General features: G+C 40.4%; 1 protein-coding gene and 1 long non-coding RNA gene across 4 annotated transcripts in view; both read left to right on the top strand.

Moving 5' to 3' along the window:
* The first annotated feature begins 8,455 nt into the window (after positions 1 to 8,455).
* Positions 8,456 to 9,984, top strand: LOC116780597. The gene is made up of 3 exons (XR_004354530.1): positions 8,456 to 8,528; positions 9,232 to 9,346; positions 9,914 to 9,984. It is a non-coding gene; the product is annotated as an uncharacterized LOC116780597 (long non-coding RNA).
* Positions 9,985 to 23,867: 13,883 nt separating this feature from the next.
* SKAP2 (src kinase associated phosphoprotein 2) overlaps positions 23,868 to 27,200 on the top strand; it is a 117,826-nt gene continuing 114,493 nt past the window's right edge. For all 3 annotated transcript variants that reach the window (XM_032707878.1, XM_032707886.1, XM_032707894.1), the window contains exon 1: positions 23,868 to 23,960. In XM_032707878.1, coding sequence (XP_032563769.1) covers positions 23,903 to 23,960 — 58 coding nt within the window. In that variant the 5' untranslated portion in view covers positions 23,868 to 23,902. The remainder of the gene's footprint in view (positions 23,961 to 27,200) is intronic.

Consider the following 27,200-nt stretch of genomic DNA (forward strand, 5'->3'; position numbering starts at 1 on the left):
ACTAACAGAGAATGTGATAACAAAGTGCCTGCTATTTAGATATCATTTCCTTAATAGCAAAGTTAGATGGAGAAGACTACTCACACCTTTGCAATAGGTTCTTATTTTTTTATTATTAGCAAGGTTTTGTTTGATTTTCAGACCTTCTGGGAAAAAAAAAAAAACAACAAAACACCTTCCTAAAGGAAGTCTGCTGAACAGCCACCTGGTCCTCAGCTGTTCTGATGTTAAGGTTAACACCCACCATGGCAGCCTGTGAGGTAGCTAATTCTTCTTTCATCTCAGGAAATTACTGAAGGTAGCAGGCTTGTAGCTAATTTGAAGACATGAGAAATTAAAATATTTGAGAATTTCTGATCTTGGGGGAAATAAGACTAAGTGCCTCATTCACATTTTCATCTGATTTAGAAAAGAACGATTGGGAGGAGGAATATTTATTTCAATTAAGTTTCATCTTGGCTCGGTTTAATACTAGCGAATCCAGCACCTACGAAAGATCATTTGTCTATACATTAATAAAGAAAAGGTTCACCTAGTCAACACTAACTACTGTAATCATCTGCTATTTGTAAAATTAGGTTCAGCAGTTTTCAAATGAAAACATTTTAAAGAACTGAAAATGGCATTTAGAAAGAATGCAAATTCTCCAAATTCAAGCTCAGTCCTCTTGCTTCACTAGAAAACTGCTCTTTCTCTGGCACTGACACCATCCCTGACTTAAAAGCTGTTAAAGGTCTCACTCAACAGAGTGCATAAATATAACCATATGGTACGAAGAAATTGAGTTACTGAAGAGAAAAGAGACTAACAGGCTGTTTTCAAACTCTCCCTGGTCAGAAACTGCTGAAAAGCAAGTGTAGCTTAATCCTCTCCCAGAGCTGTACCTCTTCCGGGAATTTGGGGCACAGTTGGTCTTTGCCCACAGTACAATCATCTGAAGCAATGTCGTGATAAATGAGAGGTGAAATGAAGTCTACTAATATCCTAGCACGCTGACAGCACATAGATTTTCTACTACAGCACATAGTAGAAAAAAGAGGTTACACTGCTGCACACTATTTCAGCTCAGATTAACTAATATCAGAGATATCTTTTTTAAAAAAGGGAAATTTTGACTGAAGCCTACACCAATTTGTAACTAGTGTGTTGACCACTTATGGGGCAATTGAAAAAAGAAGTTTTAGTACTGTTTATGACACCCCAGAAACAAACACTTTTTGAGCCTAAACATTCTTAATGTAGAAAATATTTATGAAAATGTCATGCCTATTTGTGTCCAGTTCACTGGAGACAGTGTTCAAAAGAGCTTGTTCTAAAAATATTACCAAATTAAATTGGCAAAGATCACTGGAAGTTAGTTTGTTTTGCTCATGAGTTTAGGTATGCAAACTGAAATCACTAGGAGCAGTATAAATCTCCAATGCTAAGTTATTCAAAGCACTTTCTACGTCTCCTTTTGGGATTTTTCTGTCTATAAATTACACCATTCTGCTCCTGCCATCCTGCAGTGCCTACCTGGATTGTACAGTTTCTGATCAGACAAGTACATCCAACAGTAATTTGTATATTTAAGGAGACTACAACATACCCTGGAAGGATGTGAATTAGCAGGACAGAAGACAGCTGCACTAACAACTGCTTCACCCTCTTTATAAGCTCACTGCAATGCCTATTTTGACTTCATAAGCCATCATAACTTCTGCACTATGCTTTTCCTCTTCTGCAGTAAGCATTTTCTTTCCTGTTTTGTCTTCGAGTGAGGAAAGAGATCTCAGCTAAAAGATTAAGTTTGTCCTTCAGTTCCTCTTCCCTGGTCATTTGCAGCAGAGCCACACAGGTGGAAAGTTCCAGCTTTTCAGGACAGTTAATGTTATTTATGCTGCTTGTCTGACATTTCCAAAAGTGGGCTCTAAGCAGGCTATACCCACGTGATGCCTCCACAATATGAACTTTCTGGAGGAACAAGCACTTCATCAAACACTCCTCCAGACATCATTGCTTAGGTTGGATCAGGATGGATGCAAACATATGCAGGTGTCTCAAGAAGACGTTTTATTTGAGGGAGGACAGAAGTGCAATAGTGTCCTCAAAGGAGAGGAAAGGACAGGCTTTCTTTTTGCAGAGACAAACGAAGGTTCTTATTTGACAAACTTTATCCTAGCTCCTATTATATACTTCTGTTTATCTTCCCTCTTTTGGCCTGACAGGAAGATTGGAAAAAATGAAAACTCCACAACAAAAATGTTTCTTCCTGTTATTTCTGCTTCAGAGGCTGCCATACTAGGAATAACCCCACCAGCTTACTGCTTTGGGAGAGGGAAGGTGGTGGAGCTACCCACAGACTTCCCTCAAACTGTGCTCCCCCTGTGCTGTGTTTCCTTCTAATTGCTTGGGATTTCTCTGAAAAAACACATTGATTGTTGCAAAATTCTCAAGTAAGTAAACCTTTAAGTCTTTCACTGAAATATAGTCCTTTCAATGAGACAAACAGGTTTTGTTAAAAAAATGCAAAATGTGTCTGAGGAAATTTGTGCTGGGAAGAGAATTGCTTTTTTTCTCTTTTTGTGCCTAAACACTTTTAATTTTCTACCTGAATGGTGGAAGATTCATGTGATTTACAATCACCCCCAAATGATCTGGTATTCCATCACAAATTTTACCTGAGCAAATGGCTCCTTACAAAAAATCTCTTCAAAGCTTTAACTCTAAAAAAACCAAAACAGGACTGCTTCCTTTTTTCATTTTAAAGCTGAAACAACTGAGCAGGTGGTAGACTTAAATCTAATAACCCAAGATAATGAATTGCATTTTCATGTTATATGAACAGGGGAGAAGGACCCAGCAAATGAGAGACTGTTTAATTCCTAAGAATCCTCACCCTATTCCTCTCACAGACATTCCAATCTATAGCAATAACTTGGCAATTTCTGTTTTCTTTTCCTGCTGTTCTGGTTTTATCCTTGAAAACTTTTGAAGCAAGGAAATACTGAAGTGCCCGACTTTTTTTTTTTTTTTTTTAAAGACAAAATACCTCCTGTTACTGTGCTTTCTAACAGCCAAAATAAAAATTAAGGTGATATTAAAAAAGAAAAATATACTTGGCTATGTTTGTAGACCAGTCTTGCTCTGATATTCTGTCAGTACACCAGTATCTTGCTGGATTAATCCTGACTAAGTGTGGTTTTAAGAAAACAAAAATTAAGAAATCATTAAAAATGTGTTGTATCTGTTCAAATCAAGGCCCTAGTAATCAACTTCAGACCCCCAAGGTCACTTGGCCAGCTTGTGATTACAACAGCAACTTCAGTGCTTGGTATTGTCCTACGGCTGTGGTAGGTCAATGGAAAAATGTTCTTTAAACACCATAAGCATCTGATTGTGCAATACCTAAATCAGTGTCATTGATTATTCACAGTGCTGGACCGCTCAAAGCTGGGGAAGTAATTAGGGCTTTTTGTGTGGATTATCCACTGAGAAAAGGTCAAATAACTACAAACAGTGCCAGAAAACAGGAGTCACCAAGGACCTCAGCCTCCGTGATCAGTTAAGAAATGCTAAAGCAGGGTTTGATAATGATGTGCTTATGCCAGGTTCTACAGGATTTGATCATTCTGTCATAGAAATCCGATGAAGCATGAGTGATGGCTACTTTTTCCCTTGAAACTTGCCTCAGGTCCCTGATGCCCGTCAAACAAGTTTGTCAGTGAAACTTGACTGAGAAGAATTTAAAAGGCAGTTTTTGTTCCAAGGGGAACAAATGTACACATGTATATGTATATATATTTGCGTGTGTAAGTAAATGACTGACCAGTCATTTTAGACACATACTTTCTAATTTAGATCAAAATACTTCTTTTGCTCCATATTTTGTCCTCTCTGTAGAAAAACCTGCCTCTGCCAGAGGGCCATGAGGCATCCTCTCACAGATCTTTTATCAGAATATACCTCCCAACTCTCCAAATGGGAAGTCTGTACAAAGAACAGCCTTCTGCTAATGACTTTCTCCCTATTGAAATGTGAGAAGCAATAAAAGAAGTCCCTAGTTTTGTAACAGCATTTCCAGCATTTGCTGAGTTTACAGGGGTATTGCTACTTAGCAACACCTTGTAAATTTAATTGCTAAGCCAGGGTGTACAAAGCATTCCAGTTCCATATGGGAGCCATTCCTTACAGACCTCTTTCCCTGGGAGTTCCCAATGTTGTAAATCTCTTCCCTTCCTCCCTTCTCTGAATTGCAGTAACACTTCGGATGATTAGGGCTGCAGCAGTGATCAACATTTCCCCCTAGTCATTCCCTTTCATTGATCATTTAAATGAGGGATTATTCTGTTTTCCCATTTTAGCCCATGGATCAATTGTTTAAAACAATAGATGGAGGTTAGTTCAGAAAATTGCTGCATGAAGAGGAACACACAAAGACACCCTGCACAGGGAGAAGTTACTTTACATTACAAGCCAATGAAAGAGGATGCGCAACAAAAGGAAACTTAAACAAAAAACGAAACAATGGTAGATAACAATATGCAGATTTGGCCAAGTAAAGGCATGGTCTAGTAATGTCTGTAGGGAAAACACTGGAAGGAGGAGCTGGATGGCACTACTCAGATGGAAGTTATAGGGGCAATTCACAACTCTCTGGTTTCTGTTTCATCATGGAAGAGTATTTCAGTGTGCAATGAACACTTAAGGGTTTTATTTTTAATAGAAATTTTAGGCCACTGGAAAGGGAAGTGGAAGACTGACAAACTTTTGACAGGCTGAGCCGTTGGGCCATCTTGTAGGACTTGATGGATAAAGAGCTTGGAGAGATGAGTAGTTTCCTGTAGGCTCATCACATCTAAACATGGGCATGTAGATATTTAAACATGGGCATGTAGATATTTAGTGTGGTTATAATCCTCGATCTTACAGTTTTGGCGAAAGAAAAGAACTTGTCCTGGTAGAGACAGCTAATAGGGTGGTCCATTTTCTTTAAAATGTCTGCTTAAATATTGTTATCTGGAAAATTTCTGTGTCACTTTCTGCTTAGGACCCCCACTGAACTCAAATGTTAATGATGTGGAGTAAACATTTCATTACTACAACTTAAGTTAGGCCCAGTATTCTCAGGTAGGACTGCAACCCAATTAATATATTCATATAATAAATTCCACAGGGTGATTAATTTACCTCTAGTGTTCGTAAATTTGTTATGGTTCTATATTTGTCACAATATTAGATATCAGGCCCACATGTTTTGCAGACCTTATTTTTTTTTCCCCTACCTCTGTGGTTTCTACTGAGACCGAGGATATAGCTCAGGTACAAAGCAGGAGGAATGGTGAACAGGCAAAAAGCCATAATACACAGAGTCAGCTACAGCTTCTCTTGGCCAGTGTGATGTTCCAGACCTTCTGATACTCTGCAGCAGAGTTTATAATTTGACCAACTGTTACTTAGAAATATACGCTTGGGGAAAAAAAAAAAGAAGACAGAAGATAAGGGGGCAGTGAAAGGGTGAAAAGTAACATTTCAGTTGAAATTCAACCTAGAGTAAAATGATGTAGACATCACTTAAGCCTTAGAAGAAAGATTTACTGTAGAAATAATTTATTCATGAGATCTTATTTCCCATCCCCAAAGTCCCAGGAAAAAGCAGTGCAGCATCTCTGTTGTTGAACTTATCACAAAAGGGTGCTACTATATGCTGGAGAACAGTGCTGGCACCAGCTTTTGTAGGTATCCAGCTGCAGAGAGTTACAAGAGGCCAAATGGATGCAAAGCAGAGAGGGCCCTGATCCACATGCATTTCCACAGCTCTTGAGGCCCTAACACCCAGTGAGAGGGTGCAGGAAGGCTGAGGTGGCAGCACTGGGCTGAGCTGCATGGCAGTCCTGTCTGCTGGGCACAGGCTGAAGGAAGAGAGAATTTCAGATCTCCTGACTGCTCTGCGCTTTGTCTGCAGTGTGTCTGAATATGTGGGCAAGCAAGAATCATGGCTTAGGGCGGACTTTCCATTCTAAGGTGAATTTGGAAGCTGTTCTGTTATGCAACTAATCCTTACTGGGATTAGCAGCTTTATCACTATTTTCCATGTAACTGTGACAGGGAGATTCCACTATGGCCCTTTTATCATCCATACGCAACAAAGAGGATTTGAGTTCTGGCAGTTGTCTTTATTCCAGTCAGTAAAAATAGAAGTATTGCTTAACTGTTTAATCAGACTTTTATTTTATTTCCCACTATGACTTATACAGTAAAACTTTATTGTAACATATTGCAAGTTAAGGTATATAGCTCTCCTATCAACAGCTGTATTCTGATTTGTAGTCCAATAAGTGTTCTTGCTGCAGATTTCATGTGTACAGTTGTGTTGAGGTGTAATATATCACCACAGCATTTTTAAACTCAGAGCAATAATGTATTCAATTAGGCTGGAAATAAAACATCTCGTTTTCCTTACAATAAATCTTTTACGAAGCCCTCTACATCACATGTTCAACAAGGAAATAATACATGTCATTCAGACTAAGGGTTATTGTAGACTGTTGAGAGAAACATGAAATTCTGGAGGTTTCATCAGTCCTGTGAAATCCTGCAACATGGTAAGTGTACAAATTAGAAAAGGATGTAATACGTGACTAATGACACCTCTTGGGATATCCTTTGAGCCCATATTTACTGTTATGATCAGTAGGCTCATTTAAGCTGCAGGAGTTGAAAAGTAATACTGAAGTCGAGTGAAAACACCTCTGAGCTCATTAGATGTGGTTGTAATTCAAACTCAGAAGGCATTTCTATTCTTCTCTGGCATTCTTCATCTTACTGGAAATATAGTGCTTGAGCTTCTAGTAACAGCATTATACATGATCACATATCTACAGTCCCTGCAAAATACGTTTACACCTCAACATCTGTAGTAGTGCTACAGCCACAGCAGCACCCTAATTCACCCCAGATGTCTCTTTAAAGGAAATACTGTAGTGGGGCTACTGTTCATAATATTTTCTGAGCATTGCCTTTATTACTTTGAAAGACTTTGATTTTTCAAGTGTCACAGACATTTGCAGTATTTTTTTTTCCTGTGGAGGGAAAAACTATATCACGTGTTTAAATGTGAATAGAGATTTTGGTAATATTCACCCCTGGAAACACCAACTGGAGAATACATATCTACCCCCATCCATCAGCTGTGTTATATAACAAGGGTTTCATTATACACAGCCTCTGCTCAGCAGAGCACACACTCTCACGCCAGTATTGTATCGGATATTGCTTCAACCGCTCTCAGTGAGTGGTGTGCCAGAGCTCTCAGTGAGTGGTGTGCCAGAGCACTTTATCCACACTTCAGGCAGTATTTTGCTGGCTCAGAAGCGTGCCAGATGGTCTGCAGTGTTTGGTGATGCTCGCTTCACAGCCAGGACTGTGGTGAATGAGACTCCATGAGGACAGGTCCCCAAATAACTCTCCCTATTTCAGATAGGGTGGTGTAGATGAGGGGCTCAGCAGCTGACCCAGCACTGCTGTGAGGAGAGGGACAAGCCAAACTGAACTGTAAGGATCCACAGCACTAGAGGCGCTGAGAAGAGCCCAAAGCCTTTCTGGAAGGGTTTTCCCAGGTCCAGAGTTCTACAGACATGTAGGTTTCCCTAGTCAAATTTTTATGCACACAAACTCTGAGCAATGCTATCCGTACTTTGGAGTCCTATCCCAGAGTTGATAAGGAATATGGTCAGACTCTGGCCACCACAGAATCAGAGAATGGCTGAGGTTGGGAGGAACCTCTGGGGATGATCTAATCCAACCCTCCTGCAAAAGCAGCGCACTGGATGACTTAATGAACAGTTTAAATTTTGTGGTAAAAAATTCAAATAATTCTTCACAGTTCGTTTTTTAGTTTGAAAAAACCACAGACATGTGAAAACTAAATTTAATTTCCCATTAAGGTATACCAAACTGAAATATTTCTGAGTGAATAAAACAGTGACCAAATATCATGAAAACAGTTCTTATTTTTTTCTTTTACATTATAACACCTACCATGTAGTTATTTTTAAATTAAGCTAAGGCATATGTTTTGAATTTCATGGAATACATTCCAGTGAGGGGAAGACAGGGAGAAGAAACAATCGGAGAGAGGTTAAGCTGACAGTGCAGTTTCTTTGCAGTGACAACCACATGTATTCATAAATATTTTACAAGTGTAGCTTTCAGACTAGTAAATTTAACTGCCACATTAATGCAGCTTGCAAGTTTATAACCTGAACATTTGTGTGTTGTGAATGTCCGGTATTCTGTCGTTGATGACAGTAAAAGGTTTATATTTTGAAGGCTTTTCTCCTGTAGAGTGCTTTCCAGCTGTAAGACTCTAGTGTTATACAGCAGCTGTGCTTTTTGCATAATACTACAATTCATCAATTACTAATTCCATTGAAAGATGTCACAAATATACTCTTTATGACATATTCCATGCTGTCCATGAATGGGGCAGGATCTTTTCACGTTCAAGAACACCACAGAGTCATCTCAGGAGAGCTGCAGAAAAACTTGTATGGTTTTTACGTTCAGTGTATTTTATTATTAACACAACAGAGGTTCTATAATGACACTGATGAAAATAAGTGTTGTAATTAGAACCAATTATGAGCAAAATGATTGCAGCTGACATTCAGAAATGCTATCAATATCACAAATACCTCTACTCAGCACTAAGACTGCTTCCCATAGGTCAATGTTAAAATTAGTGGTCATTTGGAGAGCTTAAATATGGTTCAGCAAATGGTGTGGATCTTTCCACTTATTTGGGTAAAGCAGGGGGAGAATGACAAATGGTGTCCTAAAAGGAAGACAATATTGTTTAGGAGGCTAAGACCCAAAAAACCCTAGAGGGTCTGGAAATGTACAAAGAGAAAAAGCCAGCTACACTGGACTTTGTGAGGGCAAATGCCACAATCACCCTAGAGAGCAGAGGTATATTTTATTGAGTCTTTTCAACCTACTTCTGGATTCTGACATTGTAATGACAGAAATAAAGAAAAGGGGAAAGCAAAATAAAGGAAGAAAGAATTTTCTTCTGGAACTTTCTAACATGTTATGAAATCTGATTTGCCCTGATCCTGTACTGAAACTTAATCTTTCACAAGAATTACACTCTTGGCTGCAAAACCAGACCCATCCCACTAGCTGTCATGTCAAAGGAGCATTAAGCCCATGTCAGAGAACGTGGTTTGATTTGGCTTGTCTTCCCTACAGCTTCTGCTGATGGCAGTTCTGCAGAGCTTTTGATGAAAACTAAATCTTCTCATCTCTAGCATATTCCTCATGAAAAGATAACGATAAACACTTCAAGCACAGAAATCCACAGTAGGTATGTGCTATATGCATTTTCCTCTACAAGCCAAGGTGAATTTATCTCTGTGGACAAGTGCTTCAAAAAAGCTGTCTGCCAATAGAACTGACGGCTGGCTCCTTGACTGTTTTCTGCCAGAGTCAAATTCTGTCGATATGCACCAATCTGATTAATCCTGCAGTGGGTAGCAAGGTGGTACTTGTTAGGAGAAATTATACTTGGCAGTGAAATGAACTACACACCAAAAAGTTCTTCTATTTTGCCCTTTGCCTGCACAATCACAATAGTTTGCAGCCAGTTACAACCAAAACCACTCTGGATTTTGCTCTTCTGGATTACTTTGGTCTCAAGAATAAGACCGTCTGAACTGCAAATACTTCTTTCCATTGTTTCTAACAAATGAGATAGAAAATAGTCAAGTGTTTGTTACAGTAACTCAGGAAAACTGCTTTAAAACTGATTGAATCAATTTCCCTTTATCTTGTTACTTCTGACCTGAGCAATTTTAAAGAGTTCAAGCCAAGTAAATGCAATCCATGAATGACATTATATCCATACATCTCTCTCTTTTCCTTTCTATTCCAGAAGTTCTCTTGCACATCCCAGAGGGCTGAGCCTTCGAAGCAAGAGATGAGCCATATGAGAGGGTATCGTGTTGGAACATGAAAGTCAGCTTTCCTCTGTAATAATTCCCAAACTACTTCACTTTCTCACACTGTACTGCATGCATCTGTGCTTAATTGTTTGTTTTCTAGGCTTAAGAAGAAAGTAATATTCAAGTTATTTAGTGCCTAGTGCCTTACAAGTGCAATGGAATAAAGATGCAAGGAGGATATGGGCCTTTCTCTAGGTTTTCCATTTACACATAGGTATGTCAAATATTCCCTAAGTGGGTTGATGAGTTTAAGAAACAAAATGGCCAAAACCCAGATAACATATTCTAATGCACCACATCATCTTACATGCCTAAAGGTTAAAAATGGAAACTTCTCAGTACTCTCAGCAAGGAAAAATTCCTTCTGTTACTTAAATGAATAAGATAGTGTTGCATCTGTTTCTTACCCCAACTTTCAGAGCAGGTCTTATTTCTCTCAAATGTTCTAGGGGGTGGGAAGAAAGGTTGTTTGTATCTATACTGGGACTCCCCTTGCCCCACTACAACTCTTAATTTTTTCTAAAATCTCTTTGAAAACCTTCCTGGATTTGATTTATTTTTCATCCCAGTCCCAGACAGATACAGGCAATAAGCAATATGCCCTCTGCTTGCTCCTTTCCAATCTTGTATGCACAGTTATTAATCTTCATAATGTTTCTCAGACAGGTCTTTGTTCCCTAATGGCTCCAGGCACACCTTTGGGCATATTAGTAGGCAAAAACACTGGTGTTTTTCAGGGCAGATTTCCCATAGTTTAGCTTATGAACCAAGTTCTGAATGTTTACTTAGGCACTCGTTCAAATTTGGACCCAGATTTTTAAAAGTAGGAAGCAGTTGCTGCCATCAGTGCTGCATGGTCTTTTTTTTTAGATGTATTTTCATCACTTAAGAGCCTAAATTTTGTTTGAAGTCAATGTCACTGAAGTTGCCTAATTCCATTTTTAAAGAGAACCTTCACTGTGTCAACCATTTAAGCTTAAAACGTGGAGTGAATCAATGCCTAAATCCTTTTGAAAACACTACAGAAATTGCAAGGAATTTAGATTACATGCCATGTTGCCAGTCTTTGGAATTCTAATTTTTTTTTTTTTTTTTTCAGAAAAATGAGTAAAAGGAAAATACACTTCATATATTATAGTGTCACTCTACCAAATGTGCATTATAATCTGTCACACAATTTACAATAAGACATGACATTAAAATCCCATGTACCAGTGGAAAAAAAAGTATTATTTCTTAGTCCTATTAATTAGAATTAAGAAATGAATTAGGTAAATTTATGAAATTCTTAACCTCTACAACAGGACTTTCTTTCACCATGTTTCATCTAAACATTATTTATTGGAGAGTTTATTAAGCAAATTAATATTTGGAAACAATTTTATAATTTTCAGGCTAACTCTCTTAACTCTTATTGTCAGCAGTGTGATGCCCTCAGCTGAAACAAGGGAACAGCTCCTCCATGGACTTTATTTTAGAATTAATTAATGTTTTTACCTTCCCATTCCCAGAGGTGGAATAAGACTTCCCCTGTTTCTTCTCAGAGTTTATCTTACTGCTTAGGGAACTTACATTGAAAAGGCTTTTCTCTTGTGAGCCAGAACAGAGTCAGCTGAGCAGGTCAGGCCAAGCCAGACAATATCTCATTCAACAAAAGACACAGGACCAAAATAAATATTTAAAGTTTCCTATTAATATTTAGATATCACCCATACATTTATTAACTATTAGTTACACTACCATGTTCTTCTCCTCCTCTGTTCTTTACTGCTCAGTAGTCTTCTGCCTTCTGGTTGTGAGGGAGAGGATGTCCTCATGAAGAAGGCTTGTATATGGAAAAACAATGTGAGCAATTTATTGGGATGCAGTCTTTTTCCGCTTACTGAAATGCCAAGCCTGCTACTGCCTCAATACTTTTCAGCAGTTCACTTTATTAGACCCCACCTGTGAAGTGAAAAGGAATATGATTATTGAAGAAAGCTTGCTTTCACTTGACAGGTTTCAAGTACCAGATCTAATCATTGTGCCATAAACTGACAATTTCAAAGGATAATCTTCTGATAAATACTGTGTTAAAGCTAACACAATAAACAAATTTTCTCATCATGCCAATTGGAACAGAAACAATGTTTTCCTTGCCATGGGCACATTAGAACACGGTTAGTCAGAAGCTGTAACAAAAACAGGTAGCATTTTTATTATAATTAAAGAGAATATGTTCAGCTTCAAACATGGAACTGGACATCAATTCCTGCAGGCAGCTACTATCCACGATGCGTCATCTAAAAGAGCTCCCCAAGAATATGATGTTCTTGCTGCTATGCATTTGCTCACATATGTCTATGTACGTATCCAATACTGTCTTTGAAACTTTTTGGTTTCAATCTCATTAGAAATTAGCCAGTGTTTCTCAGATACTTAAATTATTTAAATTATTTAACAGTTCATGAAAATATGAAAATGAATAGGAGAGGAGATTCCACAAATTCTGGACAGAAGCTGAAGTGTGAGTTAAAAATTTCTGAGATCTAAGAGAATCCACACTGAAAACAGCAGGATCTTTCACACATGCCAGCCTGTGAACAAACATCCATCAGAGCTCCAAGACAAAACCGGTGGGTTTTAGCAGATCCGCTGATCAACTCATTTAGAAAGAAGGTGTCTAGTCTTCTGTAAAAGACTAGAGTAAAGGCAACTACCTGTTTGCTGTCCTACACACTCACAAGACCCACTGATCTGGAGTCCCTTACTTGGTAGCTTCTCCTGTCCAGAGAGGCTACTGGCCTGTCATGTCCCTCAAAAGTGGTGTACTCCTTTGCAAGCAATACCCTGTAACAGGGATATTCCTTGCAGTGAAAATAAATCACCATCTATCTGCACAATTCTCCTCTTTGATTTAGAAACATGTAGAATTAAATGTTGAGCTTGACACCATTATTTGTTTTCTTTTATAGAAAACTTATAGATGGAGCTAGCAATCTGTATGATAAAAGCACTATGCCCACCAGTACACCATCCCCACCCCTTCCAGATAAATATATGGCATGAAATGTGACAAAACTGTGCAGATCAGATTCTCCTCCTACCATCCTGGTTTCAGATAAGCCATCTATTGAAGGCTTTACTTTGTTGAAGCTGTCACAGAGTTGAAAGAAAAATATATATGGAGGAGACAAAGACTGAGAGAAAAAGCGCAACAATCTGAGTAATACAGCCTTCAGATCTGTAACCACAACATAGGAAACCAACAAATCTTGCCACAGCCTCCCTGAGGTACAGCTGATATAGTCTGAACCTTCTCGGATGCCGATTTCAGCACCAGCTGCTATTGTTATGTTACTGAGTCTTTTAAACAAAAAGTTAGTGATGTTTTGAAGGACCACGAGTGAACATGGTTTCTCCCACTTCATTTCCGCTCTCCAACTGACCTGATTTTGCTGAAAAAAGAGTGAAGGAACCATCCACAGGGGTTTTCACCCCAAGGTGTATGCTGTCTTGCAGGACAGTGCTGAGAAGCGTTGATGTATCGCATTTATTCAAGACTGCAATACTACTCTTTGACTTTCAACATATTCACATCACTATTGGACTCATCTCTTGATGCATCTCTGTGAAAGAATATAAACATCTGTGTATTGGAGTTGTTAATATGTAACTTACAAAGATACCTTTGTTTAATTATATTGAGGGGCAGTAAATATTTATTGGGGAATTTTTGGCAAAGTGTCAATAACTTTTTAACCCCATTGCACTCACATGTGTCAATTTTTATATTCAGAGCCATGTCCCATCAGGACAAGAATGTGAAAATTAATTCAGATGACATGCGGTTGGTACGGTACAAATAAACACTGTTCTGACATATCTCAAAGACATTTGCATAACTGCAAGGTGCAGATGTTTCCAAGAATCCCTGGCATGGTTTATGAATGATAGAGTATTTAGCTTCAGGCTTCCTGTCCAAAATACATTCCAAACACTATGGTAAGAAATGAAACATATCAGCGTATGGAATAATTTCTAAATCTTGCTATATCAGACAGTGATGACTTTCTGAAGAAGCTTCAGATGAGCAGGGGGGAGAGACAAATCCCAAGAGAAGGCAGTTGTATACATGGATATGAACTGGTAATCTTATATACATGAGATGTTCAAACCCTTTGGATCAAGTTTCTACAGTAAGTTGGCAATGCCTTGAGATAGACAGTTCCTTTCCTGTTGCTTGCAGTTGCCATGAATTCACTGGAAGCACTGACTCATGCTTAATTAGTGGTGCCTTGGGTTATTTTTATATTGTTTTTATGCATTTATAGCATTTACTATTTTTAAGGTATGTATTCTTCTTCAGAATATTTCATTGTAATCTGGCAGAATGATTTTTATGTAAGACATTGAAAGCTGAAAAAAAAATCTTTTCAGTATCTTGTTATGACTTAATTCCAAGCAGACAAATCTATGGATGATAAGCCTTCTTCATGTAAGTCAGTTAATCAAGTAATGGATTGGTTATTAACTAATACATGGAGTTGGCTCCACACCTAAATTCCTCAGAGATAATGAAATGATACCTATTAGAATGATTGCACAACTCTCTGTATCTGCATAGCAACACCTTTTCTATCTGTAAGGAGAGCAGGAAAGTGTTAAAATTTTAAATCCCTGGCAAATCTCAGTGGAAAACATCTTTGCTAGCAGTGTTTGTGCACCACATGGTGCATGCTTCAGAAAATGCTAAATCAGCAAAACTGCTGAATTTGAAATATCGGGAACATTCATCTGCCTCTGAATTCCGTTATGCTACGTGTAAAGATCCTGAATAGAATCTGATAGTGTAACAGCAATGTGGAATTGCATATTAAAAATACCTAACCTGTCATTAAAGACCTCTAATTATAGTCATCAGAGGAATCCCTGTGCTGCTACTTGTCATGCTATGTTCATATCTCATTTTAATAGGAGAAGATAGTATTTCTGACTATGTTGTATAATGTGCAATATCTGAAAGTTATGGGCCTGAACCTGTTCCCATGGAGGTCAATGACAGTTTTGCCATTGTCTTCAATTACAGCAGGATGTCGTTTTATGACACTAGAGTTTCATTTGCGTTAATTAATTTACTTAGTAGGTAATGAAAAACTTGGAAAAACAGCCCTCTGGCTCATGAGTTTGGCACTGTATTTAATACTTTCATTAGGAATAATTGCATTGATAAACTTTTAAGCAGAAATGGGTAAAACGGATCAGTGTATTAGTCAAAATCAAGATTTCCAGTGGTTGGTTGGGAAGATCTGAGACCTAGCCTTGTTTTCTTTTATTTGTCAGCAACTAGGTCTAGGATGTTGAATCTTTAATGCTTAGAAGTGCAAGATGTAAGCACAACCACTCCATACTTTATGGATGTATATGCTTTATACATCATGAAGACACTTGCTCAGCAGACACTATAGAACTGGCAGCTGGTTTTCAGGTCAGCAGCCTCACTGGGAACAGCAAGAACAGATGGGTGATGAGGCTGAGGTGCTTCTTCACATCATGGTTGAAGGCAGGAGCTACCAGTGTGGGAAGACTCATATAGATGTCACTGAAGGCAAACCCTATCCTGTGGACTGAGATTACACAATGTGTTTTGATTTCTTAAATTAAATGCAATGTATCAGTCTCCTTCTAACTTTTTTAGCTGTTAAGCTGCTAACAGCATCTATAATCTTAACATCAGGCTCATGCCTGGGAAAGATAAGAAGCTGCAAAAACAGTGATCGAGGCAGTTCTGCCAAGCTAGCAGGATTGCACTGTGCTGGCTGCTGGGGATGTAGGACAGTCCCAAAATGCACACTCTGGGACTGCAGAAATATAAGGAGCCTATACATAACACTTTTCACAGAAAGGACAGGAATTAAATAATCTGCTGGTGAGTCAGAGACAGCTGATGGATTACGGTGGCCTGCTGGAGGGGTGGTATGCCCCAGGAGTGGATGTACTTGTTTGGGATTTCTGCGATTTGGATGATCTCCACGTGCTGTCACATACTTCCCCTGTCTGGAAGACAGAAGTCTGGCAAAGCCACTTCTTCTCCTGGGCACTGTTTCTACAGCCTGGGGGTAATAACTTTTTACCTCTTAAGGTTTCTGTTTTGGTTGGGTTTATAAGCTGCTTAGTTATCCAAGTGTCAGGAGCTATGAAACTTCAAGAGCAATTGAAAACCTGTCAGTCAGAACTTGAAAACCCATCAGTCTCTGTATTCAGAGCTTTTTATTAAATTAAGAAGAAAAAAAGGTGAGACAATATTGGCTTGGGGTCTGCTTGTCCTCTTTAGCATATTGCTATGACTGTCTTGGAATACTTTTAGCTGGGCACTGTACTTTATGAACATTATTGTAGAAATACTTGATGAGCAAAGCTATTTTATTAATTGAGTATTCTCACTGTAAGTCATGTGATATCCCAGAATACACTTTATAAATAAAGTGTATTTGCATCATGAGTTTTTCAAGGTTCTCTGTTTTACAGAATAATAGTTCACAGCTTCAACTAAATCCATTGAGGTGAAGTTTATCGGTTGAGCACTTTAATAAAATGAGATCAAATGCAATTTCTAGTGGAGGCAACAAATGCTTCTTATTTGGCATGATATTTTATATATCTATGTATCACTTTAAAGAAGGTAATTGATGACTTTCCTCTTGTAGAGAAAATGAGTTTGCGTGGCAAGAAATGAACCTATACATATGCCTCACTTGGACCAGTCCTTTCTATATGAATTCCAAAGAAGATTTTCATCTATGTTTCCCAGAAACAATGCTGAATTCATACAAAAATAGCTATTTAATTTTAAATTTTATGACACTTTTCACATTTATTGCTGTTTGTGGCAATCACATAATAGTACGAAAAAAAGGTAGGAGTGCTGCAAGGAAAAACACTGGGTTAAGCACATTAAGATAAAAATTCATTTGAGCTTTTTTCAAAAGAAAGATGGAGAGCTAATGTCTATGCATATGATGTAACAGCTCTTCTTGTTAGTTATACAATAATCTGTCCTATATTCATTTTTTAGGCTGATGGAAACACTCCTCTAAAGTGAACTTTGATTTTTTTAAAAATAACACAGCAGCCTCTTTTTTAACTCTTAGCTTACTGCTTCACTAATTTAGTAGAAGGCTCTGTGTGTCCTTTTGAGAAATACCACTTGTTTAGGAAGTTCTGTATTTCAGTTGAAAGACCGGCAGTTCAGAGCCTGTGAGCCTGTACTCCATAGCTTACTGCAGAAATTTTATTTAGATTTTACCCCAATTCTGATTCAGTTCCACTTTAAAACTAAGTGACTGTTTTATTTCACCTGAGAAGTGAAACGTAGTATTACACAGAAAAGCCTTGCAACTCTGGAAACCTCATTTTTTCCCCTTTTTGTTACTGCTTCTTCTACAATGTACAGATGAGGGAAATTTATAAAGGGGATTGCTCTGCTGCTCACAAAACACAGACAGAAACACTTAAGCAGTCTGTGCCTCAAGGCTTCCGTTAATTATTGCTAAATTTACCTTCAAGCCTCCAAAGCAACAATTTTTGCTTGATTACACAAGGACATCTGTCCACCTACCAATTTCTCCCTAAAATCTGGTTGCTGTATCTGTAGATACAGTCTTCAGACATTACCTTCTTAAAAACTTCTTAAAAAGCAGCTGCTGGATGAAGGACGGAGAGCGAGGCTGACGACACCACTATGGAAAAGAATGTCACCCAGGCTCAGCAGGTACCTGTTCTGTTTGGTTTGTAGAGTGGTCAATGAGCAGAAGTTTGATGACAGGCCAGAGGACACAGTAATCCCTCCAAACCGGCCACAGAAAATGCTGCTCCTTTCTCAGTGATGGAGTAAGAGGCAGGGAGGGGAAAAAATAGGGCAATGGCTCAAATGACAGTGAGTGTCTTATGGCACAGAGATAGAACCGATCAGATAGAACTGATGCTATTGGAATAGGAAAAGGATATAGGATCTTCATACAGAAATGTAGAGGAAAAGTATTCTTCATTAATTTCATTCCCTATGATATAATTTGTTTAAAATATGACTCAATGCATTACTGCAGAGTGGGACTTGGCCAGACTGGAGAGTTAGGCTGATTCCAACGGGATGAGGTTCAACAAGGCCAAGTGCCGGGTCCTCCACTTTGGCCACAACAACCCCCTGCAGCGCTACAGGCTGGGAACAGAGTGGCTGGAGAGCAGCCAGACAGAAAGGGACCTGGGAGTTTGGATTGACAGGAAGCTGAACATGAGCCAGAGTGTGCCCAGGTGGCCAGGAAGGCCAATGGCATCCTGGACTGTATCAGGAACAGTGTGGCCAGCAGGACCAGGGAAGTGATTCTTCCCTGGTACTCAGAGCTGGTGAGGCCACACCTGGAGTGCTGTGTCCAGTTCTGGGCCCCTCAGTTCAGGAAGGACATTGAGGTGCTGGAGCAGGTCCAGAGAAGAGCAACAAGGCTGGTGAAGGGACTCGAGCACAAGTCCTATGAGGAGAGGTTGAGGGAGCTGGTGTTGTTCAGCCTAGAGAAGAGGAGGCTCAGGGGAAACCTCATCACTCTCTACAACTACCTGAAAGGAGGTTGTAGCCAGGTGGGGGTTGGTCTCTTCTCCCAAGCAGCTATCAGTAAGACAAGAGGGCACGGTCTTAAGCTGTGCCAGGGGAGGCTTAGGTTAGATATTAGCAAGAAATTCTTTACAGAGGGGGTAATCAAGGATTTGAATGGGCTGCCCAGGGAAGTGGTAGATTCTCTGTCCCTGGAGGTTTTTAAGATAAGACTGGATGTGGCACTTAGTGCCATGGTCTAGTAACCACGTGGTAGTGGATCAAGGATTGGACTTGATGATCTCAGAGGTTCCACCCAACCCGGCTGATTCTATGATTCTATACCATAGTTAATAAGGGGCTAAAAGAACTAGAAAAAACACTAAATTTAGATTAGAGATGATATAGTTTTTGTTATTATTTCATCTATCTTTCAAAGAATGAAGAAGTTGAACTTTTACTTCTGGGGAATGCAATAAGATGTTTTGGCATGTTTACTCACCTTAGTTCCAAAATACTCATTAGATATCAAAGTTATATATGGGGTTAAGAAAAGTTTACATATGATCTAATTATCAACTCCAATCAAACAGAGCTTCCTTCCCCACTTCCTTCCCAAAACCATACTTTGTTGCAGAAAGGCCCATAAGGCCACCTCCATACATCTTAAAGAGGAGAAATGGGGAGAGGAAGAGTCTTCATTCCTTCAGCATTTAAGACGTGTAAGGACAAAGGGCTGGATACAAAGAGGAAGAAATAGATTTAGTATGAGCTGAAATCTCACAACTGAATCTTCACAACAACTGTTGTTGTGAAGTCTGGTTGTCTCCAGACTTCATCGGCACTATTTGCACAATGAGCAGCAGGTCTTCTTCTGTGACATTTGGGGAGTTATCTTTGGCTTTCCTTTCATGGATTTCTTTCATAGATTTTCATGAGACACAATGTCCATGGAAATCTTACACCTGTGCCAAAACTAAATGTCAGGATGTTCCATTTGAATCAATCCAGCTGGAAAATCACTTCAAAATGAAACTCTGAAGCCTTTATCTGAGTTTTCTTAGTAAAATTTTTTTTAAACAAGACACTGAACTTGATGAGATACATAATATTTCTTTTGCCTAATAAAATATTGTATAATGCACAATCCTATACAAACTAATGAATGCTCAGGTAAAAAGAAATGCTTATGCAAAAATGTTTCCCACAATATGTAATGCTTAGAAAACATCATTCAAAGTTACATTTATTATCCTATAGTTTTGATAATAGAAACAATGATCTTTCTCTCCAAAGGTAATTCTTATTTCGGTAAAATTAGACACTGCTGGAAAATATTCAAGTACAAAAATGAAAAGCTATGCCCTTCTTGTTCTGTATTTGGAAAGCTGAAGACTTCAGCATCAAAAACAACAGTTCTGAAGGCTGAAAAGGCAGTTATGATACAGTTATGATCATGGCAAATGATCTAGGGGACCATTCTTACTATTTTTCAGTTCAGCACCTCTCTGTGGTTGTAGAGCTGGAAAACAAGAAGAGGGAAGGGAAGGACTTGTGTTTCTTGACATATGTTTTCAAACCTGTTGGGACTTACTCAAGCTGAGGTCTTAAAATGATAGGCAACACTGTGAGCAAGATAGTGCCGATCTCAGAAGCACTCCATAAATAGTAGGTTACCTTCACAATGCAAAGTACAACAGTTTTGAAAGTCAGAACATGAAACAGTGACACCAAAGTCTCTAAACTGTAGGAAAAAAAGGTTGCTGTAGCAATTTTTAAGCATACAGACTAATAAAGAAACAAGCCCTTGGTGTTCAAAAGTTTTACAGTCTCACTGAGTACGTTTTAGTTCCATTTGTGATCATCAAAGTATCTCATAAATTGAAAAGCATGTTCAGCTCATGTTTGACAGGCTGAATTCTAAATGCAAGACCATGTTTCCACATCCTAATAAAGTACACAACCCAACTGTGCAAACAATACTTAAATCCTTCAAGGTTTTTGTTTCTGTATAAAATGCCTGTAAAAGGACAGCAAAATAGGAAGCTTTCATGGAGATGGATTCTGAATAGAAGAAGATACATGAAATCATAACGAGTTTTTACGTGAAGTATTAGCTCTTCTGTAAGCTTCAAGGTTAATTTGTAAACTTATTCTCAGAACAACTGTAGTGATGTCCCGAATGTATCTCTGCCTTTGAGGAAATAATATTAACTTGAATAGTAGCGGCAAATCCTAAGAAAAAATGAATGATGTTTTGCCAGAGGACAAAGGGTTCAGAATCTGCTTTTCCACTGTTAGAGGCACCGCAGCTTTTCTTCAGTGCAGCAAAAACAGTCAAAATGCATAAAGAGGTGCCGTGTTTAAGCACTGTCATTCCATAATTTCCTGATTTTTTTAAACCCAAAAGTTTTTTTGCTTGTAAAGAAAGCACTTCTGTAAAGGAAGTCAGTGCTCTTTCCGTTTAACAGCTCTGTGCGCATGCCAGAAATCTTCGCCAACTGTTCAATGTAATTAAATAATTAAAAAACATAAATATTCTGATTATTGACTGGTAGTTTTGTTTTGAACCTGTCAAAAGAAGACAGACAGCCAAAAGGACAAACAGACAAGAACACAGAGCAGCTTCTGGTCGCTGTCGCCTGTATGAAATAGTGCAGGGATCAGTGCAGGGAGTATGCACTGTAATCCAATTAATTTTCTATTAAAAGACATGTAGAGAACAAGCAGCAGCTGCACACAGGTCCTGTTTCATTCATCTCCTATAATCTAAGTTTTAAAAGCATGTCTGCAGAAAAGTAGAACGCATAACAGAAAAATGCTGGATTTCCCAGTACACCAGATATGTCACATTTTTTCAAGGAGGTGAGGCAATGGTGATGCTGCTCCTGAATAGAAAAGTTTATTCTTCCTACAGCTGCGTTGCTGTAGGCTCTCTGCAGATTCCCGTAGGCTATTCCTCCTGAAATCCCTGTTTTCGTAACTCTCCCTACACAAAAGGACAATAAACTTCTGTGTGTTCCCTGTGGCGTTGCTTCCCACACATCAAGAACCCCTGATCCATGGGCCTGATTAGCTGAAGTGGTGTGTCTGGTTTCGATGAGGCACAAGCTGTGGAATCCTCAGAAACCAGGCTGAAAAATCACTGAAGCCAGACTTGTTTCTGGAAGGAGTCTGTTTTGAATTATGCTTCCTATTAGCAGTAGATTTAAAAATTAGGGAACTATAAGTAAATCTGGAACTTAACAAGGCTTAAAATAGGCCTGGTCACAAATCTTGATGACTGTGTGATGGGCTGGTCTTCAGTGCAACAACAAGGAGGTCTTTAACAAAAAACATAAGTAGAAAAAGTCAGAGTGACTAGAGTATGGAGAGGCGAGAAATAATAAAGGTAAGTTATTTCTTCCCATGAAGAATGTTCTGAAACTCAGGAGAAGCTTACACAAATGATAAACATATGGAATAAATTATCAGGGAAGTGATCTCAAAACAAAGACTACAACAGAGTTCAAATGACACACTTCTGGAACAGAAATAGATGGAGCCATAAAGTCAACACAAAAAAGCAGGATTATGATTAACTTGAAAAAGGGTAAGCAAATTAGACTATAAGCCATTTTCCCACTTCTTATGGCAGCTTCCCAAGACTGCCCATCTGAAATGTGTAATTTAACAAAAGCCCAAAGAGCCCTCCTTGCCAGACACAGAAAAATTAATCAAACATATTCTCGTACCAGATGAGTAGTAGGTATTTATACAAATAAAGAGGCAAGATCTATTTATACACGTATGCACCCAGATGCCTGTGCATGTTTATTACAGTTGAATTGAAATTAGATAAGTAACATAAAAATCATTAAGCAACATTATAAAGGTCAGTTAGTTCACTCCTTGAGTTTCAGCCAGGCTGGCCATAAAGTCAGGTAATAAAGCTGCAGTGCTTTGAAAACGCCAAACTCATTTAAAATGAGTTGTTCTATGCGATTAAAAGAGATGTGAGAGGTCAGGAGAACAATATAATCTAACACCACGTCTATATTGCAGACTCCAGTGAGCACAGCCACCTCAAGCAGAAGTATGAAGCTGTTTAATATACCTGACTGGTACAGCTGCGCTGCCAGCTGTGCCCCAAGTGTTAATATATTTACACTGGTGTAAAGCTGAAATTTTATAAATGTAACTTCTTCTACTTGCTGTTTTTCCTAGGCTGGTATGATACACAGATGTGCTAACACAACCGCAGCCCTAACACAAACACTTTCTGTAGCAGTAACAGACACAGCCAGAACCGCCCAGGTCAGAGAAGCATATGCTAGGAGCTTACTTTGACTGTTTCCACACTAAATATATTACAACACTGATGTGCTCCAAATGCAAATGACCAGGGATTTGCGGGGAAAAACATACCAAAGCTGCTCCGTAAGTAAAACTTGAACAACCTCTGCCATTCCAGCAGCCCAGCTGTGCTGCTGAGGAACAGCACCTCTTCCTGCCCCAGCCCACACCCCTGGGCTAACAGCGCCCATACCAACGAGCCTGTTCCCACTGGTGCACTTCCCATTTCTTATTTCACTGCGTGCCTCTTGTGCACATGACTTCCTCAAGTTCCATGCCTTGGTTTTGCCACCTGCGACCACTGGGACACCGGCAGGGCTGGGGCTGTAGTCTGCTATCCCAAACCTGACACTGGTAGCGCCAGAGGGCCGACTCAGATAAGGTCAGAACCGCGCTCCGAACGAAACCTAGAAACACAACTGGAAGAAATTAAGTCGCCCAAATACCACCCTCTGCACCCACCACTCCCGAGACCCCGCCCCGCGAGAGAGTGCGGGGACGCCAGCCCTAGGCTTGGTGGGCGGGACAACCAATGGACCAATCAGAAAGGGTTTCTGGGCTCTCTTATCCAATAACCAACTTCTCCTGGGCGGAGATGAGCAGCGGGAGTAAACGCGGAGCGCCATGTTTGATTCTGGTGCGTGGTGCCCTCACGCAGAATGGCCGCCGGCAGCGATCACGTGCCAGTCAGTGCCCTCGGGGCAAGGGTATAAACATGGGGGGAGGTGAAGCGCACGCGCGACACTGGGGCGGGCGGGGCGAGCGAGTAGGGACGGGAGAGAGGCGCGAAGCCCCGCCCCCGACACGAAGCCACGCCTCCCGGGACACAAACCACGCCTCCACGGGGCCAAACCCCGCCCACACGGCCCCAACCCCCGCCTCCGTGTCGCGAAGCCCCGCCCCATGTCGCGCGGCCGTGCCAGGGTGCCGGGGGGCGTGTCCTGCGCGTCGTCCCGGTGGCGGGGCCGGTCCGGTCCGAGCCGCGCAGCCCCGCCCGCGCCCCGTCCCCGCTGCCCGCACCATGTCCTGCGCTCCCGCCGTGCCCGTCGTCCCCGAGGACGTCTGCAGCCTCCTGGCAGGTGAGGGCAGGAGGGAGGGCTTTCTTCCCGGGGGGCGGGCGGAGGGGATGCCGAGGGGGGCGGGCCGGCGGGGGTGTGCCGAGCCGGGGGAGCCGCGGCGTGCGGGAGGAGCGGCCACCGGAGCCGCGGCCCCGGCGGGGCGCTTCTTGGCGAGCGCGGGGCGATCGCTTCCCCTGCACGGGCTTGGGGCTTCCGTCTTTCCCCCTCGGCTTGCCCTCTCTGTAGGAGGGGTCACTTCCCCTCCCCGTGCCCGTCCCTGGGACCCGCAGCGCCTCGGTTCCCTTTCCCGCAGGGGGGAAGGAGCGGTCCGGCCCCCGCAGCGTCCCGGGGGGTTGCGTTGTCGGGGGGCTCCTCCGGCGGTGCGGGGCTGCCGCGGACACGCGTGTGCGGGATGCGGCCGCCCGGGCACCGCCGAGCCGCCGGGGGGAAGTGACCCCTCCCGGGGCGTGCGGGCAGGGCCGACTGCCCGAGCCAGCTGATAAAAAGTAATGAACTTCCCCGCTAAGCAGCTGAGCAGCTCACGGAGGGGATGCTGGCTTGCTGGTGTGTTCTCTTATCAGTGACACACTTCTGACCGTGACTGCCCACGCTCTTGGGAACCGTTGGAGCGTGGGAATGGGATGATTTCTCACCATGCAAGGTTGTCAGCGATAGTGTCAATGGAGAATTCAGAATATGGGTCGTTGTCTTTTACCTTTAAGACTTTAATTTTTTAAAATTTGTTTTGTTGTTCATTAAAATAAATTGTATACTTAAAGTTTGGCTTTACTGTTATCTTTTGAAAAGTTTGCTATCCTGAAAGCATTTTAGTTTCAGTGGGACTCTCTTTCTTTTGAGAACTTCTGTTTCTGCCACAAGAACTCGTGTAGCTCTGACTTAGCCATTCAAATTGCCCATACTTTTCGAAGTCTTCCTTCTGAGGTCAAGCATTCAATTACATGGCTGGGGACCTGCTGGAATCTAGTGAAGGTCGTCACCTTTGGAAGACTATTCTTTTTTTAACACTTTTGATTGTAAGAGCTAATGCTTGAAACGTATGGTTCGCACCACATTTCATCATCTGCCAACTGTCTTAAGTGTTTCCTAAATACGGTTTCTAAGTATGTTATTTGCAGATCGTAACATCTGTAGTAAAATTTGCATGGAAGGCCACCAGAAAAAAAAAAAGGAAAGCTTGTAATCCATTTTATCATGGAATAGATGTTTAATCATTTAGAAAAAACAAATATTATCCTTAGCCTTTCCAAACTTTGGTGTTTTGTGAGGCATTACTGTATTCTGGAGCTTGTGATCAGATGAAGTGTTTGTTTCGATGCTGGTTTCACTGGGTGAAGCTTGTCTTGAAACTCTTGAAAGTTTTAAGTGCTTTAAGAATTTTTTTTTTTTTGAGGGGGAGGATGTGATACAGAGGGGATCATTCCAGACTGTGATTTGTTTTTCAGTCATGGTACCTCATTTACACAACTTGTCCTTCTCTCTATCTTTATCCAGTCCGCCATGGAAAGAGAGACACAACAGTTTTTATTTTGAAGTGAAACTGAAAACACCTATTTTTCCTCAAAAGGGTTGTGTGTATGTGCTTTCAGAGTCTCTCTGATCAGCAGCCTAAGTTATATGCAGATATCTAGTGTTTGTACAGTGTGTACCACTTCAGCTTTTCTGGAAGAAAACGAGATGGTTTCTTTAGTGCTATCTATAGAAATGAAATTGTCTTCCATTAAGAAGACAATGGAATGATTTAGCAATGATCTTTAAATATTTGTTTGTAGATTTTAATTCTTACTTTCAGAATTACCAAAGGGAAACAAATATAAGGATAATTATGGTTATACTATGTTAAAATTTAATAACCTGTTTAATTTAACAAAAATATAGCAATTTCTTTTTACAGTTTGTCTGTGTTAGCCTCTCTTTTTTTAAGGTTATCGGTCAAGTGCATGACAGTTAGAAACTACAGTAATCCAGGCTCTACGAACAGTTCTTTCACTGATATCTGTAGGATCTGGTAATCTTCAATTATGTAGTCTTCTGCTTCTTTTTGCTCAAATTATTTATGTAGTGAAGATGTCTGGTAATTGAAGGGGGAAGGGAGCTCTGTAATGTATTTACTATTCATTGAGAAACTCTTACAGAATGCAAAGACTGCAGTGAGTAGGTAGTTATTAATTTCTGCATGCTCTTCTTTGAAGGAGCTTCTTAATGTATTATTTTAATAGCTCACAATTATTGATTCAACACCTCTTTGAGATGAGGGAATATTGTTTTACCACTGATAAAATCAGTATAATAAACAAGATATGATTGGGGGCGCAAAAAATAGTCAATGATAGAACAGAATTAGAATTCAAATTCACCTGCCTCCATGCTGTGCTGGTTTCTCCAGAAAATAATGTGAGTTGGATGTCTGTATTCAGTGGCCATTATGAGTGCCAGGCACTTCTTCATAGCAGGTTCTGTTGAGAACATGCAGTCAATGGCTAGCACGAAGTACTGTTTTTTAGGCTGATATTCACTTACCAGTGAGGCACTCAGAGGTACAATATCTTATAAATATGCTCTTCTGCTCTCGTTCCTTTTCTTGGCCTTTTTGCCTACTGTTTCCAACTTCTGCAACAAGTGGAGGAGTGATCATATGGATTTCCTTATCCCTGCTCACTTTTGATTGATGGTTGGAGTACGTCCACCAACTATGCTGAACAAGTAGGGGTCCTGCTGGAAAACATACTAAGTGCTCCCGTAGTTAAACATGGTGATAATGGGAATAAACACACCAGGGGATGAATTAAAGTTGCACAGGAAACTTTCTGACTTGTGAGTGCTTTACTTTGAACCTAAACAATATTATATCTTTAACGCAAAACCAAACTCTGTCACACATGCTGGCAGGGTCATTGTAGTTGCATGTCAGTGGCGCTGAAATGTTCCAGGCAGAAGCACAGCTTGAGTTCAGGGCTAACTGCATTAGTTGCAAACAGGAGGAAGCTGTTTCTGTAAAGCTGAAGGGGAAAGGTCAGTGTGGCAACAGGCTTATTGCAGAGGATTATTAGGATTGCACAATCCCATCCTGTCTCCTCTGAACTTGTTCAAGTGGTGGGAGGGAAACACTGGAGACAGAAATAGGGTCCTCTGGTCATGAGATGAACTTCTGGTAGGAGGAGAAAGTAATTTTGTTGCTCTGTTATCTCCTTTACACCTGGGAGTTGTGTGGTAGTGTATGTAACTTCCTTATTCCCTACCCGT

The sequence above is a fragment of the Chiroxiphia lanceolata genome, chromosome 1 (assembly GCF_009829145.1).
Source record: "Chiroxiphia lanceolata isolate bChiLan1 chromosome 1, bChiLan1.pri, whole genome shotgun sequence".
Lineage (NCBI taxonomy): Eukaryota > Metazoa > Chordata > Aves > Passeriformes > Pipridae > Chiroxiphia > Chiroxiphia lanceolata.